Genomic DNA, 18,896 nt, shown 5'->3' with positions numbered 1-18,896 from the left:
TTTTGCAAATATCTTTTATGGGAGTTAGTTTTGAGATGACTTTGATCAAATTTCTTGGTTAAACTTAACCTTGTAAAACTGAGTATGACATCTTTCATTTTAGCATAAAAAATGATAAGAGATAGAAAGAGGATACTAAACTTATATAGGTTTAATAGTCTTGGGTTCGGTTAGGTTTATTCAAATAACCATAATTCTAAATTATCGAATTATTATACTTCTTCCATCCCATCATTCAATTTATTATTCAAATTACTAAAATACTTTTTATTTTAAATTATTAATTTTTTGTTATATTATTATATATTAATACTTTTTAAGATTTTTTTTATCCACCTTAACAAAATAATCACCCATCTTTATTTTCCAAATAACCAGGTTATTCTGAACAACTCCTAAATTTAAACTAGTCATATTCAAACAACCCAAATACAACTCCTAAATTTAAACTAGCCATATTCAAACAACCCAAATACAGTAAAACTTTTATGAAAATAAAATTAATAATTAATAATAATTTTTTTATATCACAATGTATATATATTAGTCCCAACAAAACTATAAATTAATAACTACTAAAATATTCCAAATTTACTATTGTCTAGTAAAACATGAATCTAAGTTATAGGCACTTTTTTTTTTTTTTTTTGAATTTCAAATCTATATTGAGTTCATCTTTAAATTTCTTCAGTGCACTTAAAGTTGGGGCATTGTATTTTTGTATTACAACAAAAATTTGTGAAGAGTTGTTGCCACTTGCAATGCTTCTTTCCGAGTGTCCGGTTCCAAATCTATTGAATCATTCTCAATTTCGTCATCGACCAGATTTTGAATGGTATTCGTCACAATTTCTGATTTTGAATGGTATTCGCCACAATTTCTTTAATCGTAACATTTATTACTTTCACCTGGATAATCTAACAAGTGATTCATATCAATTTTGTGTCGATAATGCATAGCCATAATCAAGTTGATGTGATTTAAAAAAAAAAATTAAGGAATATTTTATAGCGATGGATTTCTAATTATATTTATACGTTCGTATCATGTACACATTTTTTGGTACCATAAAACTTTTTTATTTATTAAAAATTAATATGAACTTGACAAATTTAATTACTTTGTGAACGTATGTTCATAAAATGTGTATTGAAATTTGTTTTTCTAATTTATGTTTTATCTCTAATTATTATACATTATAATTAGTAGATTAGACTTAAACATTTAAAGACCATACAAATCTTTTTAAATTAATAAAATATTTTAGTCTCAACATTATTAAATTATAAAAATTTAATTGTATATATAAAATAAAATAGGTAGAAATCACTTTAAAAATAATATTTAATGGTTTAATTTAAATAATTAATTAATTAATTAATTAATAACGGAGGGATGTTTAAAATATTATATCATTGACCGTCTTATTCAATAAATTAATTGAAATGGGGCCACCATGCTCTACAAATCGCTAACTTGTGTTCCGCGTGTTCTATTATATTTTCCTTTATTTTAATTAACAAATAAATCGTTAAACGTGTTTATATTTAATTGGTTAAATATTATTTGTCTACCTTATTTTAATTAATGCAATTTTTCATAAATAAATAATTATATCAAAATATATTTACAATAGAAATATATGACAAGATGAATATTAGAATATTTATTTATTTTCATTATGCATGACAATTAATCAACCTTATAGACTCGTATTCGTATAATAATGACACCTAGAGGCTAGATAAATTTGTTTTACTTATTGCTATCTCTTGACAATATTATATATTTGTATAATATTATTATAAGAAAATAAATTAAAATGGGTAAGAGTTAGTCTTAAATTTAACAAGATTGTAATATATATGCATATATAAGAAACGAGGACAAAGATGTTCACGCGGATAGATTGAATAGACATGTATCGTACATGGGAAGGAGAATCGAAGGTGTCGCTATCGACCTCTCATTTGAAGAGTTAATAATATTATGTTGTTTTGAATTGATAAAATTTGTTTAAATTTATGAGAGTGATTATCATATATTTGTGTATTGTAAGAAAAATAAAAGCTGAAAACTCAAAAAAAAAAAAATAAGTTTATATATACATATATTATTTTTTAAAATTGCAATTTTGAGACTAGAATAATAATTAGACCTAAAAGTTGGTCTTTAAAGCAGCAAAGTTAGATAAGTAAGAAATGGACTGCCCAACCAACCACCACGGGAATTTCCAATATGATTAAAGAAAAAGAAAAAAAAGAATTTTGAATATGGCATCATTTATCTCTCTTTCTCATCCAATTTTCTACATTATATTTATACATTTAAAGATTGATTTTTAATACAAGAAAAATCCTCTGATTTAAAGTATATTGAATAGAATAATTCAGTATCAAAAATATTTTTATATATAATAAATATAACTCTCAATAAATAAACCTAACTTAAAATGGAAGGTTCTATATTCTAGAGTAATTCAATGATTAATCGTGGCAGATATAACAAATGCATCCTCTACCACATAATAATTTAATATTTTTGTGTGTATATAGTTTTCTAACGTGTAATTTGTGATTGATTTTTTTATGATTTTAATTTATTTTTGAAATAATAAGTATAACTTTTTTTCTTCTTTTTTAAGTGTTTTTAATAAAAAAAAACATTTGTTTTCATAAATGATTTTACTATCTCATAACAAAACAAATAATTCACATATGCTTTAATTTTGTAGAAAATCACTTGATATATATAATTATATATTTAATTAAAATTATATATTATTTTCAAAGAAAGTTAACATATTCTTTTTTTTTTTACAATTTGTTTTTAAGTAAGAATCAGAAATTTGATTTATCAGTGGAGACTTGGTTTTTTTAATTATCTATAAATATCTTTGAGCTCTTTTTTTCAAAATAAATATATAAAAAAAAGTAAATGAGACAAATATCTGATTTAGTAAGAATTTGTTTATTATTGATTTTTTATAGGAGTTTATCTAGTTTTTATTTTTTTTTTATCTATCTTATCAATATCATTCTAACAGTTGATATCGGTACGAGTTTTTTAAATTTATAATATATACTAAAATAATTGTTATGTTTATTCACGTCAATTTCACTTTTTTTTAAAATAAAAATTTATTTTTTAACCTTTTGCTAGATAGTTTATAAAATAGTAATAATATTATTATTAAAAATAAAAAGTATATTTTGTTAAAACGATTTTCTATCATTTTTAATATATATAAATTTTTAAAAAAAATATAAAAAATCCTAGGTTATTATTTTTTGTATAATTAGCAAAATTTTGATACATCGTCAATATTCGGTATTATTTGTACTCATATTTTGATATACTAATATTTTGTACGTATCTTTATAATTTATATACCGAAAATTTGACTACGTATGTGATGAATATGACATGTATATGAAGGTTAATATATATGACGACATTACTAATATTATTTATTAAATTATTTATTTTATTAATTAAAATATTAAAATATTTTAATAATTTAGCAAGGAAATATTTACATGATTTATTTCAATTAAACAAATATTATTTTCTTAAATCCAAAAAAAAATATAGACCATTGAGGAGTGAAAGTCAATATATTGTTTAAAGTCCTTAATCTTTATGTAAGAGTATAATTTGTACACTAATACTTACTAAAACATCTCAATCAGACCCAATAGAAGAAATATGAAACAGAGAAGACCCTCATTGATCTTTCTGGCGCCGGAGCCGGCGCCGGACTCATTCCTTTGCCTCTTCCGACCCATCTATCTCTCTCTGTCTCATACCCAACAAGAAATTCAAAATCAGAATCAAAATCAATCCATTCAGCACCGAATTAATAACCCAAGCTCCAATTCCATTACACCCACCCTTAAACAAATGAAGCATCAAAACTCCAACATGACAAAGAACATTACAACTCAAAACCCAAATCTGACAACTAATTACAAACGGAAAACAAGTCCCAGGAAGTCCAATCTCCGTCCAAAACCTATACCCATAAACTAAAGCATACACAGACGTAGTCAACAAAATGGCAACCACTTGAAACGATTGTGAATATTCAAGCCATAGAAATGACATAGAGATAACGATTGAGTTATTCAATAGCTGGAATATGGAGAGTTTCCTTCGCCGGAGAATCTTGAAATAGGTTCGGAGAGTGTGGAGGAATCTTGATAGGTAGAAAATGTATGACCAGAAGAATACCCTGCCGGAAGGACGAGTACCGAGTGGGAAACAGAGGTACCATTGAAATGGGGTTGTCATTGATCGACGCCAGAACCATCTTGTGTCACGGATCTCGGCGGATGAGGATAATAGAATGCCGGAAAAGATGGTGGTGGAGATTAGAGACATTGATAGACTGTGGATTGCTGGGATTGGACCGAGTGGGATTGGACGGCGGCCGGGGAGGAGGAGAGAAAGGGAGAAGTGGAGGAAGAGAGAAAGAAGAATGTAAAAGGAGATGGATAAGAATAAGAAAGACCAGGTTGAACCCCATGAATGAACATGGCTCCACCGGAAGTTAACGATTTGAGGATGCTCTGAAAGATAATAGGTAAGAACTTGGAGCATCTCCATTGTTGGTATCTTGTTTCAAGAGGGATGAAGAAAGTATGATCAATTATTAAATTGATTAGATGATTAAATTAGATATATAGAATGACATATGAGAAATTGAGTATGAATTTTTTTTTTTTATAATCTAAGTTTAATTTTAAAAGGTTTGGATTACAAATGAAAATTTTTATATATATATATATATATATATATATATAAAAGAGTAAATGGATATTTTGGGTAGAATTTTGGATTGACCGAAGATAAACTTAAAATGGTTAAAAAATGTTATAATTACGTTTCGAACTAGTAACCTAACCAAAATAAGTAAAATCATGTAAAATAAACCACAAGACTTTATATTTTAATTTTATAAATCAAACAAATCTTATAAGAATGAAATATCTGAGACCTAATATAAGTCGGTGGCTCTGAAATTTTGGCCAGTAAATGCATTGTCAGTGTTTTTGCCAACAAAATAGATATTTTACAATCATTTTCAGTAACAATAGTATGATCAATTGGGGTATTTTTCATTTATTTTTTATGAAGAAGAAAAAAAATGTTATTCTCCACTAATTATTGTTTTTATTTATGAATTAAGATATTTTGTGATTATATGGTGTTGTTTAATTTTATAAGGATTGATGTTTAGAGCATAAACATTTGAATGTATATTTAATTGACTTATTAATTTCAATGTTCAAATCTATTGATAAACAAATTAATTAGTAAATATTTTTAATTAAATATAATATAATATAATTAATTATTATTTATTTAATTTAATATATATAATAAAAAAATATATTAATAATTATAAAAAGTTAATTATAATAATAATAAATTAGAAAGAGAAAATTTGTTAAATGTTCTTTTTTTTAATAATAAAAAATCGAAAAAAAGAGATACAATATAAAACAAAAACTTTTTGACTGCTTTATCATTACTCTTTGATTTTGACTTTTATTTTATAATTTTAAGCATCAAATTAATTATTTTATTAATTAAAATATTAAAAAAACATTTTTATTAAATTTAAATTTGAAATATAAAAATAATTTAAACAAATTTTAAATGACTTATTTTGTTTTATCAAAATTCTAAAAAAAACTAAGATGAAACTAGCCCCTTACAAAAGTTTTTAATTTAAGGGAAAAAACAAAATCCCTATAAAATTATATTAAATTAAAATATAATGTGGAAACTGAAATAAGTTACCTACATTCTTTTTAATTAAAATGCAGCATATGAAATAGATCTCAAGTGTGACACTAGTGTATGTAATAATGTTTAGTCTTTTTTTTTCAAATCTGAATGGTTAAAACTGGATAATTTATTGATATATTTTTTTTTAAAACAAATCTTATTTTTTTCAAAGATGGAGTGTCTTATCAATTGGAATACTAACTTATTGTCTTTTATAACATTTGCTTGTTTTTGTCTAGTTATAAATAATTTTGTTTGAGAAGAGTATGTGGAGCCCTTTTACAAAACTATGGCTAACAGTCAAGTAAAAATATTTTATAATAATCTTTTCATGGATAATCCATTAAAATAGCTTAAAACATAATTCTTTCTTAAAATATTAAAATAATCTTTAAGTTAAAGAGAATTGTGTTAAATTATTAAATTATGTATGAATTGATTCATGTTATGAGAGGCTAACAAATTTAAAGTGTGTAAAAAGATTATGAAATTATGAAAAAGCATTATGTAAAGTGGTTAATTACTATTAAATGTCATATCAATTGCTTCCCTAGGTTGTGGTGAATATTTTGACTTGGATAATATAATGTTTCCTTATTTGTTAAAGTGCCACAAAAGAGAACTTAAAGCTACATGTAACATTGAACTCATTTGCCTTTAATTTCTTCCATGCCTAATGTAATTTTTCTATTTAGTGTGGTTTTTGTGAAAATAAAAAAATACAACATGCACTTTAATCACAATACAATATTAATATATATATATATATATATGTCTATTTTTTTTGCTTAGAATAGATTGAATTTAGGGTAGATAAGTAGATTGGTTCACTTTATTATATTTATATACTATTTTGTTTTTTTGTAAAAAACTTATTACCTTTTCATTTTATATAAAAATATTGATTAATAAGAAGATTGCACCTTGTATCATAAAGAGCAAAAACACAAAGTAAGGATACATTCTAAGTTGTATATATAGTCATGAAATTCAAAACAATTCATCAATGGCTAGTGACACCCAATCGAAAGCAAATTAAAAAACGCTCAAATTTTTACTTCTTCGTTAACCTCGAAATCTTAACTGTTTCTCCCACGTTTTTCAAGTTTATTTTACCCTAAATTATGACAAAAATTTTATACTAGAGAAATTCGTATTTTGGAATGGGCCTTTTCGCCTAATTTCCACTTGGATTCAACTTTTGTTTATCTTATAAAGCACATTGTTCTTGAATAACAACTTATTAAATAACAACTTATATTTGATTTGATATATATAAAGATTTTGAGTTCTAAAATACAAATTTATTTATCTTAATAGAATTAGGGCATTTATCGATTCGATTTTCGAGTTATTCGAATCTTAAGTTAGGGTTTTTTTAATTTTTTTTAGTCATTTCAAAACCGAACCAAATTTAAATTTGATTTTCGGTTTGAACCAAATTCGATTTTTTAAATATATTATATAATAAATTATATATACTTATTTAATTATATGCAATTAATTATAAATAAATAATAAAAAATAATTTAGTTTATAAGTTGAAACCAACTCAAAATTTATTTGAATTCGAATTAGTTTAAAATTTAATTAAAAAAAAAATTATTTCTGTTTTATTCGAATTTGGTCGGACGAAAAAGACCATTAACATATGCAGCACAATTTGAATAGTTTACGGGCGAAAACGAACAAATTAGATTAACAGTCTTGAATTGAACAAGAACAAAGTCTAAGGGTAAATTTATCATCTAATACAAATTAAAGTCAAAAAGTGAAATAAATAAATGTTAAAATATTGACCGTCGATTTCATTATCGTAAGAAGTTGCAATCATTCCTGATCGTTGATTACGAATAATGAAATAACGTGCGAATCACCTACCAAAACAAGGACGCTTCGTTGGGGGTTGGAATCTTGGAGAAGAAGAAGAGCCAAGTGCAAGAAACTTCTTTCATGTTCTTATTCATTTCTAGTCGTCTTCTTCATCTGCAATTCTTCTGGTTAGTTAATTCTTCCTTCACCGTCTGTTTTCCATTCTCTGCAAGTTAATTTGCGTTTGATTTCATTCATTTAATCATCTGTTTTGTGCATTCCAAACGGATTTAAGAACTGATCACGGTTGATTCCGTGTTTATCCTTCGAAATGTGTTGATAATTTGAACTTCTTTTAGCTGATTTACGTTGTAATGTCTAATACCCTTGTGTTCTTTTTAGCTGATTTGAAGTTCTTAAATCATTCTCAAATTCGAAGAATCCTTGTTGTAAACGTATATATCTTCTCTTTTTTGTCCATTATTTGAGTTTTCTTAATGACATGATTTTCAGCATGTGCATGTGTAATTGTTTTAGAAAAGAAATGATATTACCAAACCCTAGGGTTTCTTCTTATAAATCATTGATTATATGTTTATTTTCAGTTCGAAATGGCAATTGGGGCTGAACCTGAACCTGAACCGTTAAGTTCTCAGCCCCTACAACCGCCTTCCACCTCAGGAGGCAATGATGCTGGTGATTTTGAATGTAACATTTGTTTTGAACTAGCACAAGAACCAATTGTTACTCTTTGTGGCCATTTGTTTTGTTGGCCGTGTCTTTACAGATGGCTACGCCTTCATTCTCAATCGCAAGATTGCCCTGTTTGTAAGGCTATCATAGATGAGGAGAAGTTGGTTCCTCTTTATGGAAGAGGAAAGACACCTGCAACTGATCCAAGGTTGAAGTCGGTTCCTGGAATTGAAATCCCTAACCGGCCTGCTGGACAAAGGCCTCAAACTGCATCACCACCCGAATCAAATAGCTTACCTAATTTTGGATATGGACTTGCTGGATTTCGTAATTTTGCAATGTCAGCTGGTTTTGGGGGTTTAATACCGCCATTGCTCAACATTCAGTTTCATGGATTTCCTTATGCTTTGTATGGTGCTCAATCTGGGTTTAACCCGAATTCATTCTCTGGCCCGTTTCAGACATATCCAAATGCTGGGATCATTCCTGGCCGCCAGCAGCAGCAGCAACAACAAGCTGATTATTATCTAAAGATGCTTTTCTTCATGATTGGGTTATTTGTGGTAATTGCACTTATCTGATCTTGAAAACAGGTTTCTGTTTGATTCAACGCGTTTGAGGTTTGCTGATCTTCTTCGAGGTAGTTGTGAACATACAACATTATGTGTAGGGAAGTTAACTGCATTTGAAATGTAAATGGTTTAGTTCGAGTCGTGGTCATCTGTTTGTTTGTTAGGATTTAACAGCTTTAAGAAAGACAGAATTGTAGAACCTAGGAATGATATGTAAAAGTAGGAATGGAATGATGTTCTTTGTTCTAATTGTTCTTTAATTGCAAGTTCTTGTTTGTTGCCTTTATTTCAGATTTCATTATTGGAATTCTAACAAGGATGATATAAATCGTATTAATTGGTTGTTGACAATAATAAACATGAAGAAGTCGGCATGTAGGTCTATTTTTATTGTCTCATCATAAATTAATTAATAAAAAGTGATTCGTAGTTGGTTTCCTTGAATAAATGTGTTGGAAATGTGGCCACATGCTTTTCTTCTTCTTCATCTCGAATAATTAATTAACGAAGACTTTTGGACATGCCAAAATTAAGAATTGACTGCGACTCTTTTGAATGATCTACTTCACCACATGATCCTGTTTTTGTTTTTTCTTCCAATTTTTAAGTAACATGTATACTCTTTATTTTATATATTATACCAATTTGATTTAACTCATAAATTCTTATTTGTCTCACTAACAATTAACAATTGTTTAGAGAAGATGAAAAGTCATTTTATTCGCTGCCCATTTGATATTTTTTTTAGCGTTTGATAGTGTCTAGGGGTGTCTCATTTTCTTTTCTATCACCACGATTTGAGTTCGTGTTATATTTTGTTCAGTTTGGCATATTATTTAGTCTGACCAATTTTTTCGTCCGGAATTTTTATATTTTAAATAATATTCTCAGTTTTCGTGGTCGTTTGTTGTTCATATACGTCAATTGTATTAGTGATACATTATTGTGTTTATGTGCATTACTTTCTTAGAAGTAAAAGATATGAAGTCAATTGTCTTGGTAATACATTATCGAGTTTATGTGCGTGACTTTCTTAACAGCAAAAAAAGATGAAGTTGTTAAATTTAGAGTTGTTTATCTTTTGTTCAATAAAAAGTTATGAAATTGATCTTTTATTGTGAGGTCCTGTTATCTTTTATTAATTTGTAGAATTTTTTTTTATTATTTTGACCATATATGTAGATGGTCATGGATAACTTAACATTAATTTTATGATATTACTTACCAACCCATGGGTCATGACAAATTTAACGGGTCCTTCAAAATATTTGGTATAAATTATTCTGACACCGCAGTATAGTTTATTCTGACTTGCTTTACTTTTTCACTCATCGTTATGAAATATAAAAGAGTTCGTACACGAAGTTTTAAGATTGTTGGATTATATAGATTCTTAAATTTTAATTGTTTAGATATTATTTTATATTATTTATAAATTAAAATTTCATATGTAAATGTAACTCTTTATTTTAATTAATATAAGTAGTTTATAATATCATATAATTGTATAAATAAAAATAATTGAATCATGATAAATAATTAATGACATGTCACATGTGCATATGCATATGATGGTGAATGAGGTGTAAGTTATTAACATGGCACATGTAGAAGAGTTCAATCATAATGATGACCTGTTTGAATGCACATCTCAGCAATAACAAATAATGTTACTTCAAACCCTACTTATTCACTTATAATTATAAGCACTTTACTAAACAAATTTATTTTTTTCAATTGTTTCAAAACCAAATAATATTTCCTTTTTATGATTCTCTCTTATGTAAATTTGTTCAAGACAATTTTTTTTATACAACTATTTTTTGCATTTTTTATTTATATAGAAATTTAATTATATAAAATGGATTTTGTTATATTTTATTATAAGATATATTTAAAACATTTTTTTTTTGGTTGAAACTTGACAAGTAACAACTATATTGAGATGGATATTAAAGATGCAATAAACACAATGATTAAGTAAAATGTAAAAATGTACAGAAAAAATTACTAACAGATAAAATGTATAATGGTAAATAAGTTGATTTGTATGTAGATCTATTTATTTATTTATTTTGCTAGAATATGTTAGATCTATTTGATTTGAAAGTGACAAGACATTTCACTTGTTTTTACCTATAAGGGTAGTTTTTTTTTTGTATTTAATACTAACTACCAAATGTTACATATTTTCTTAAACTACTATTCATTGGCCTGTTACTATGTTATTTCATGAATTTTGTTTTGTTGAAAAATCAAATTGAGATAAGGTTTAATTACCATACCAACTATTCAATTGTCACTAGTTTAAAATTTGTGTCATTTCAAAAGTTTTCAAAACTCTTATAGCATAAGAAAATTATGAGAAACTTAGAATAAATTTACAAATATTTAACTCACTATGCTAGTTAAATGAAAAAAATAATTTTTTAAGATATCAAATTTATCAAATTCGATCCTATTTCCATTGCAAAGTTTACATTTTTCAAAAGAAAAAAAAGTTGTTACTTGACAAATATGTCACAATCAGTTATCCTTATAAGAAATACTTCATTTTAGTATTATCCATTGCTGGTTTTATAAATATTTTAACAGGATAACCACAATAAGAATCTTACTAGGAGGTTTGATTTTATAAGAGTGAAAATCATTATTATCATAAAAACTAGGTGCATTCATCTATAAAGTATTTCTATTCACATTTATTTTAATTAATTCTCTTATAATAAGAAATTGGACGTTGATAAATACGTTTTATTTGTATTAAACTCTTTGTTCCGAACATGACAATTTTTTTTAATTTTTTTTTAGTATTAATTTTTTTTTCTCTCCTACACAAACAACGACGGTTTCAATAATTTTGTTTTCATTTCCAACTTCGTTGCTATATTAGTTATAAAGGATGAAAGATGTTACTAATTGATAGCTTATAACATAATAATACAATATAAGAATGTGGAATATTATAAATTATTGTATTGTCCCATTTTAAAGTCACAAATGGTCAAGGGGTCCTACCAACCTCAAAATCACCCCCTCTCAAATTAGTCCATTTCCATAACTCCATTTTCACCTGTCTTGTCTTCTTCATCATCATCATCTACAAAGCAGCATCAGCATTCCTTCAAGTTTTAAACCTAAATCTCATATTATAGACAGAGAAATGATCCCATCATCATTTTATCTCCTCTCAATTCTCTTTCTCACTATTTCAATTTCAACCAATGCAACAGAAGATCATCATTCTTCTCGATTCTTCAGAGAAGCCCCTCTTTTCTATAACTCCTTCACCTGCCCTTCCCTTGATCATGACACTCACACCTCCTCCTCCTCCGCCGGCGCCGCCTCCATCGCCGGCGCCGCCGTCATGTGTTCATCAAAAGCAGTTCATGTCGCCATGACCCTTGACGAAACCTATCTCCGGGGATCCATTGCAGCCATCTTCTCCATACTCCAACACTCATCATGTCCAGACAACATTGTCTTCCATTTCATAACCTCCTCCCTTGCCTCCACCGCTGCATCCACAGTCGCAAATTCATTCCCATACTTGAAGTTTCAAATCTATCCCTTCGATGATGCCGCCGTTTCCCGTTTAATATCTACCTCAATCCGATCCGCACTCGATACCCCACTTAACTACGCTAGAAACTACCTCGCCGAACTCCTCCCGACATGCGTATCCACAGTCGTGTACCTAGATTCCGACCTCGTATTAGTCGACGACATAGCCAAGCTGGCATCTACTCCCCTAACTAACGGCGCAGTCCTCGCCGCCCCGGAATACTGCAACGCAGATTTCACATCCTACTTCACTCCCACATTCTGGTCTAACCCTTCAATTTCATTAACGTTCGCCGGCAGGAACCCTTGTTATTTCAACACCGGCGTGATGGTAATGAATCTTGATAGATGGAGAGCAGGGGATTACACTATGAGAATAACAGAATGGATGGAGCTTCAGAAAAGAATGAGAATTTACGAACTGGGTTCTCTTCCCCCCTTCTTGCTTGTATTCGCCGGAAACATAGCTCCGGTTGATCACCGGTGGAACCAGCACGGCCTCGGCGGAGATAATTTCCGGGGTCTTTGTAGAGATCTGCATCCGGGTCCGGTCAGCCTGTTACATTGGAGTGGAAAAGGTAAACCTTGGGCTCGTATAGACTCGAGCCAGCCATGTCCACTTGATACTTTATGGGCGCCATATGATCTCTTACAAACTCATAATCATAATATATATGCTTGAATCCTAAGCCATATTCTAGGTTTGTATTAAAAAAACCAAACCTATTATTAGGGTTATTAATATTTTGTCTACTATGTTTATGATTGTTCGATCTTCTCCATTTCGTCCACGAGGCGTATAGTCTACCAACAATATCGATAATAGTTGCTAATGCCCGGGACAAGGAATTGTACATTATCCGGCTATAATTGAAGTATTGTTATCTATAATATTTTCTCTTATAACATTAATTTTGTATGAAAATTAAATTAAGCTTGATTTTTGTGCATTTTTCGGTGTTGATATTGTTTGAATGTGACACGGTTTTAGGGTATGATTTTAAAGCTGTGTTGTGTTGGTATATAGTAACTATCGATCTCCTTTTGGGTTGCTGGTAAAAAGCCTAACATTTCTTTTATTTATTTATTTTGTTTCAAAATAAAATTATATTACTTTTAAAAAGAAAATAATAATAATAATAATTGCATATTTGATGACGACAACCATTACGGCGCGGATTTGGCAATTAATCCAGTTCACTTTACTTATGTTAATGTCCACAAATTACTCCTGTTTCTTGTGGAGTATATTTTTTTTAAGTTTAAATTAATATTTTGTTTTTTTGGTTGCCCTAACTAGCCAGCTAGTTTGATGTTGATGTGCTAAAAAAAAATATTACTTTATTATAAAATTTATATATAAAATAATATTATAATAATTTAACTAATTAAAAACTCAAAATAATTATTTTTTCACTTAATAATAGTTTCTTCAAATACTAAAAGAATATAGAAAAATTTGAGTGGGGGATGTACTTAAAAAAAATAAGGGATGTTTAAATAAATAACATAGAAATTATGAATAAAATAAGTGAATAAGTAAATTTTATCATATTTTCTATGAATTAGATACAATTGTGAATTAAACTGAAACAAAAAAAAATTACAAAGTCACTCACATTTCTAAAAAAAAATTGTTTCCCACACCATCTTTTGCCTTATTAAAATAATAATAATTTAAAGTGTGCTAAATCCAAAATAATCAATTTAAACTCAAATTAAAATGAAATATAAGAATATTAATTGATTAACTTAAGTATCACTGAAAATAAAATAGAAATTATATATGAAAGCTCAATCTATCCACCAGTTTGGCAAGAAAATAAATCATATATGTCTTCATCCATCTCTTTTTATTTATATATTTTGATTTTAGCATTTTGTGATGACAATATAATTAAGGTATACCCTACCACGTGATATGCGCCCTTATATTATAAAATTCAAATGTTCAAAATAAACTTCCTGCCAAAACTATAACCTGAACCAACCTCTTTATAGTAGCTTACTTTGATTCTTTTGGCGAAAAGTTTGTTATATAGTGTCGGTAACTAACTTAAAGATTGTAGTGTTTAACTAATAATGTGTTCGAGTCTTCACGACTTAAAAAATTGTAAAAAAATTATTTACAGTAACTGTTTTTTTTTCGAGATTTAAGCATAATACAACTCATAGGGCGATTATTTATTAGCTATTTTATTTAAGAACAAAGTTGCACAATGAGTTGGTTGTATATCTTTTTTATGTTAATAAAGCACATTAAATTAAAGTAGGAATTAGAATAGTGTTAAAGTTTTTTTTAATGATTGATAATTTAATTCTTGTTTTATTTTATTTTTTAAAAATGACAGATCTATTTTTGACAATCAATTCAAATTTAATTTGATCATTTTAAAATAAATAAAAAATTCCACTTAGATAAATTTTTTTGTTTAATTATTAACTTTAACTATTGAACATGCATGTCATTATCAGAAAAATATTTTGTGTCTCATGTATATCTTGTTACTCTATCAAATAAATATAATGTTGCTATCGGTAAATAATGATTCAATTCCCTGTTATTTTTATAATAATAAAAAAATAGTGAATATAGAATAAATTTAAAATGAACAAATGAATTCTATGATGCTTGGGTCAAATTAGTCAATCTGAAAGGTGAAAGGGAATGATTTTTAATTATATCTCTGTTTTTACTTTGACTTTGATGCATCAAAATTACTTATAAAATATAAACTTTTAATAAAAAAAACAACACAGATAGAAATTGTTGGATGAATAATTATTTAGATTTAGTGTTGAAAAAGTTGATTTTACAACTTATTTATTTAATATTGTTGAGTATAACTAGTACCTGATTTATTTTTATGAAATATTATTGAGATTAATTAGTTGATAATATATTCTTTAAGTAATTGTTGGAAAATTTGGATTGATATAACTAATATAGTAGACTTTAGGGGTGATCATAATTTGGGAACTCAATCTTAATCCAAACCCAAAATATTAATTTGGGTTGGTAAATTTGGGCTGAGTTGAGTATGAGTTGAGTTAAGTATGGGTTGAGTTTAATTTGGGCTGGGTTAGGGTTACCTAAATTACCCAAATTATATTAATTTAATTTAACACGGTTTCACGTTTTTGGCATGTTTAACACGTTTTCACACTAATAACATGTTTTTCATGTTTTTGTCACGTTTAACACGTTTTGACATATTTAATACGTTTAACACGTTTTTGACAAGTTTAACACGTTTTCACGTTTTTAGCACGTTTAACATGTTTTTGATATGTTTAACACGTTTAACACGTTTTTCACACGTTTAACATGTTTTTCACGTTTTTCGAATGTTTAACACGTTTTTGACATAATTTAACACGTTTTTCACACGTTAACCCGTTTTTTTACATTTTTGGCACGTTTAGCACATTTTTGACATGTTGTACATGTTTAACACATTTTTGGCTCATTTAACATATTTTTAGCACATTTAACACGTTTTGGCACGTTTAACACATTCTTCACGTTTTTAGCACGTTCTTGGCACGTTTAACACGTTTTTGATATTTTAACATGTTTAACACGTTTTACACATTTAACATATTTTTGACATGTTTTTTGCACGTTAACACGTTTTGACAAGTTTTAACACGTTTTTGGCACGTTTAGCACGTTTTTGACATGTTGAACACGTTTATGACTTATTTAACACATTTTTAGCACATTTAACACGTTTTGGTACGTTTAACACATTTTTCATGTTTTTGACACGTTCTTGGCAAGTTTAACATATTTTTGACGTTTTAACACGTTTTTGCACATTTAACATATTTTTGACATGTTTAACATGTTTTTTTGCACGTTAACACGTTTTGACAAGTTTTAACACGTTTTTGGCACGTTTATCACGTTTTTGATATGTTGAACATGTTTAACACGTTTTGACTCATTTAACACATTTTTAGCACATTTAACACGTTTTGGTACGTCTAACACATTTTTCATGTTTTTGACATTTTAACACGTTTAACACGTTTTTGCACATTTAACATATTTTTGACATGTTTAACATGTTTTTTTGCATGTTAACACGTTTTGACAAGTTTTAACACGTTTTTGGTACGGTTAACACGTTTTTGGTATGTTTAACACGTTTCTATGTTTTTGGCACGTTTAACACGCTTTCACGTTTTGGCACGTTAAACGTGTGAAAAACGTATTAAATGTGTCAAAATGTGAGAAACATGTTAAACGTGTCAAAATGTGCCAAAAATGTGGAAAACATGGAAAACATGATAAATGTGTTAAACGTGCCAAAAACTTGTAAAACGTGTGAAAACGTGCTAAACATGTTAAAAATATGTTAAAAATGTCAAGAATGTGAAACACGTAAAAAAAACTATTATAAACGTGTCAAAACGTGTTAAACGTGCAAAAAACATGAAAACCATGTCAAAATGTGTCTTAATCGAGAAAAACGTGTCAAATGTGTTAAACGTGCTAAACATGTCAGATATATGAAAAACGTGTTCAACGTGTTAAAAACATGTTAAATGTGCTAAAAACGTGTTAAACGTGGCAAACACGCGGAGAACGTAGAAAACATGTGAAACGTGTCAAAACGTGCCAAAAACGTGAAAAACGTGTTAAACGTGTCAAAACGTGTTAAACGTGAAAATGTGTAAAAACATATTAAATATGTTAAAAACGTGTTAAACGTGTCAAAATGTGTCATAATCGTAAAAAAATGTGTCAAAAACGTGTTAAATATCCCAAAACATAAAAAACTGTATTCAACGTGTTAAAAATGTGTTAAACGTGTTAAACTTGTCCAAAACGTGTTAAACGTGTCAAAACGTGACAAAAACGTGTTAAACATGTTAAAAACGTGTTAAACGGATAAAAATTTGTTAAATTAATCAAATACATGTTAAATGAAAAAATAATTTGGGTTACCCAACCCATACCCAACCCATATTAGTAAATAATATGGGTTGGGTAAATTTAATTTGGGTTGAATATGGGTTGGGTAATATGGGTTGGGTTTACCCGTTTGCTCACCCCTAGTAGACTTACATATTTTAGTTATCATCCAATTTTTTTTTACTACCTAGTTGAAGATAAATCATTAACCTTTTAATAATCGTAGTTGTTTGATGTGTCATTCATAAACTATTGTTACAACGTTATTTGAGATTCATTCTGAAAACTAGTAAAGTCCGTCGAGAGTTAATCGTTTTTCTCGGAGACTTATGAACATTATATATAATCTATTGAGTAACTTTTTTTTAAATATCATATTTTTTTGTTTAAATCATTTTTATCATTTTTAGATACATGAACCTTTTAAAAAAAATTATTTAGATTTAATTTAAATCATCTTATTTTTATCCTCAATTATTTCACTAATCAAATAATTAAAATCATCAACTAATTAAAGTATTAAAGGCATTAATCTCCAAATTATTTGGATTACTTTGATAACCATGATGGTTTTCAAATAGCTTTATTTAGTGAAGGTTATTAAAATTTTGTTATTTGGGTACAAAAGATTTTAGATATATTTTTAAAAAAATCATGAAAATTTTCATAATTAGATCATGAATATTAAGACTTTCATGAATAAAATATAAAAAAATAGAAAAGTAGTCCATTATAATACAAGAAACAACTGGAGGAGTTGGAGATCCAATGACTATGGTGGACTCAAGTCCACCCAAAAAAATGTATTCCATAATTTCCTTAATTTTTCAATCTAGTTCAATATATTTATTTATTTTTTTATTTTTATTTTTCAACTCCACACAATTTTTTTAAACTTATTTCAAATATTTTTAAATATCTTGAATCCTCCCCTAATTAGAATGAAAACCGGAATAAAGAAATTATACAAGACATCAAATATCATAAAAACCAAAATATATGGAAAAAACGACTTAACAAAGTGATCGATTGCATAACTAGTTAATGCGATCACAAATATTTAATTTTTAATTATATTTTATCAAATAAAGTAATTAGTAGTTGGATCTTGTTTCATCTGAATTAATTGGACGTCCTATTTTTCTATACTTTATTAAATTAACTATCATTTACTCAATCAAATAATTCAATGATAAAAAAGAAAAAAGAAAAAAAGGTCAAGCAAACCCTAATTAAATTAGTTCCCAAATATCCTACATCGTTCAAACAAGCTGAGAGGATAGGGTTTCCAATTTGGTCAACATGCATTAATGATAAGAGTAGAAAAAAAATGAATTTATTTTCGGGATAGAGCTATATATATATTAACTTTATTGACTATTATTCATTACGAGTGGGAAGTGATTAGAATTGTAGAGTGTCGGTAGGAATGAAAATATAACAATTTTAACAAATTCCATTTAATATTCCACATGCAAATTACTCAATATATGCAGGTGTAGAATTAAGACTTTTTATATATATGGTTTTAAAAC

The 18,896-nt window shown here is 27.6% G+C and overlaps 3 protein-coding genes across 3 annotated transcripts; 2 read left to right on the top strand and 1 right to left on the bottom strand.

The window, feature by feature from the left end:
• Positions 1-3,604: 3,604 nt before the first annotated feature.
• LOC124915470 (elongation of fatty acids protein 3-like) lies at positions 3,605-4,637 on the bottom strand. The gene has a single exon (XM_047456191.1). The coding sequence runs from the start codon at positions 4,606-4,608 to the stop codon at positions 3,763-3,765; it is 846 nt and encodes a 281-aa protein (XP_047312147.1). The 5' UTR covers positions 4,609-4,637; the 3' UTR covers positions 3,605-3,762.
• A 3,038-nt stretch (positions 4,638-7,675) lies between these two features.
• On the top strand, positions 7,676-9,146 carry LOC124915162 (E3 ubiquitin-protein ligase RNF185-like). The gene is made up of 2 exons (XM_047455827.1): positions 7,676-7,796; positions 8,214-9,146. The coding sequence occupies exon 2, from the start codon at positions 8,220-8,222 to the stop codon at positions 8,880-8,882; it is 663 nt and encodes a 220-aa protein (XP_047311783.1). The 5' UTR covers positions 7,676-7,796; positions 8,214-8,219; the 3' UTR covers positions 8,883-9,146.
• A 2,822-nt stretch (positions 9,147-11,968) lies between these two features.
• LOC124914232 (probable galacturonosyltransferase-like 2) lies at positions 11,969-13,377 on the top strand. The gene has a single exon (XM_047454740.1). The coding sequence runs from the start codon at positions 12,037-12,039 to the stop codon at positions 13,117-13,119; it is 1,083 nt and encodes a 360-aa protein (XP_047310696.1). The 5' UTR covers positions 11,969-12,036; the 3' UTR covers positions 13,120-13,377.
• Positions 13,378-18,896: the final 5,519 nt, after the last annotated feature.

This window comes from Impatiens glandulifera, chromosome 9, assembly GCF_907164915.1.
Source record: "Impatiens glandulifera chromosome 9, dImpGla2.1, whole genome shotgun sequence".
NCBI classification, from domain to species: Eukaryota; Viridiplantae; Streptophyta; class Magnoliopsida; order Ericales; family Balsaminaceae; genus Impatiens; species Impatiens glandulifera.
The sequence above is the reverse complement of the archived record's forward strand: the minus strand, read 5'-3'. Positions and strand labels throughout refer to the sequence as shown.

What these genes read in the sequence shown, in the direction of transcription:
- LOC124915470 (XM_047456191.1), bottom strand. Translation starts at nt 4,608, where the DNA reads ATGGAGATGCTCCAAGTTCTTACCTATTATCTTTCAGAGCATCCTCAA.
- LOC124914232 (XM_047454740.1), top strand. Translation starts at nt 12,037, where the DNA reads ATGATCCCATCATCATTTTATCTCCTCTCAATTCTCTTTCTCACTATT.
- LOC124915162 (XM_047455827.1), top strand. Translation starts at nt 8,220, where the DNA reads ATGGCAATTGGGGCTGAACCTGAACCTGAACCGTTAAGTTCTCAGCCC.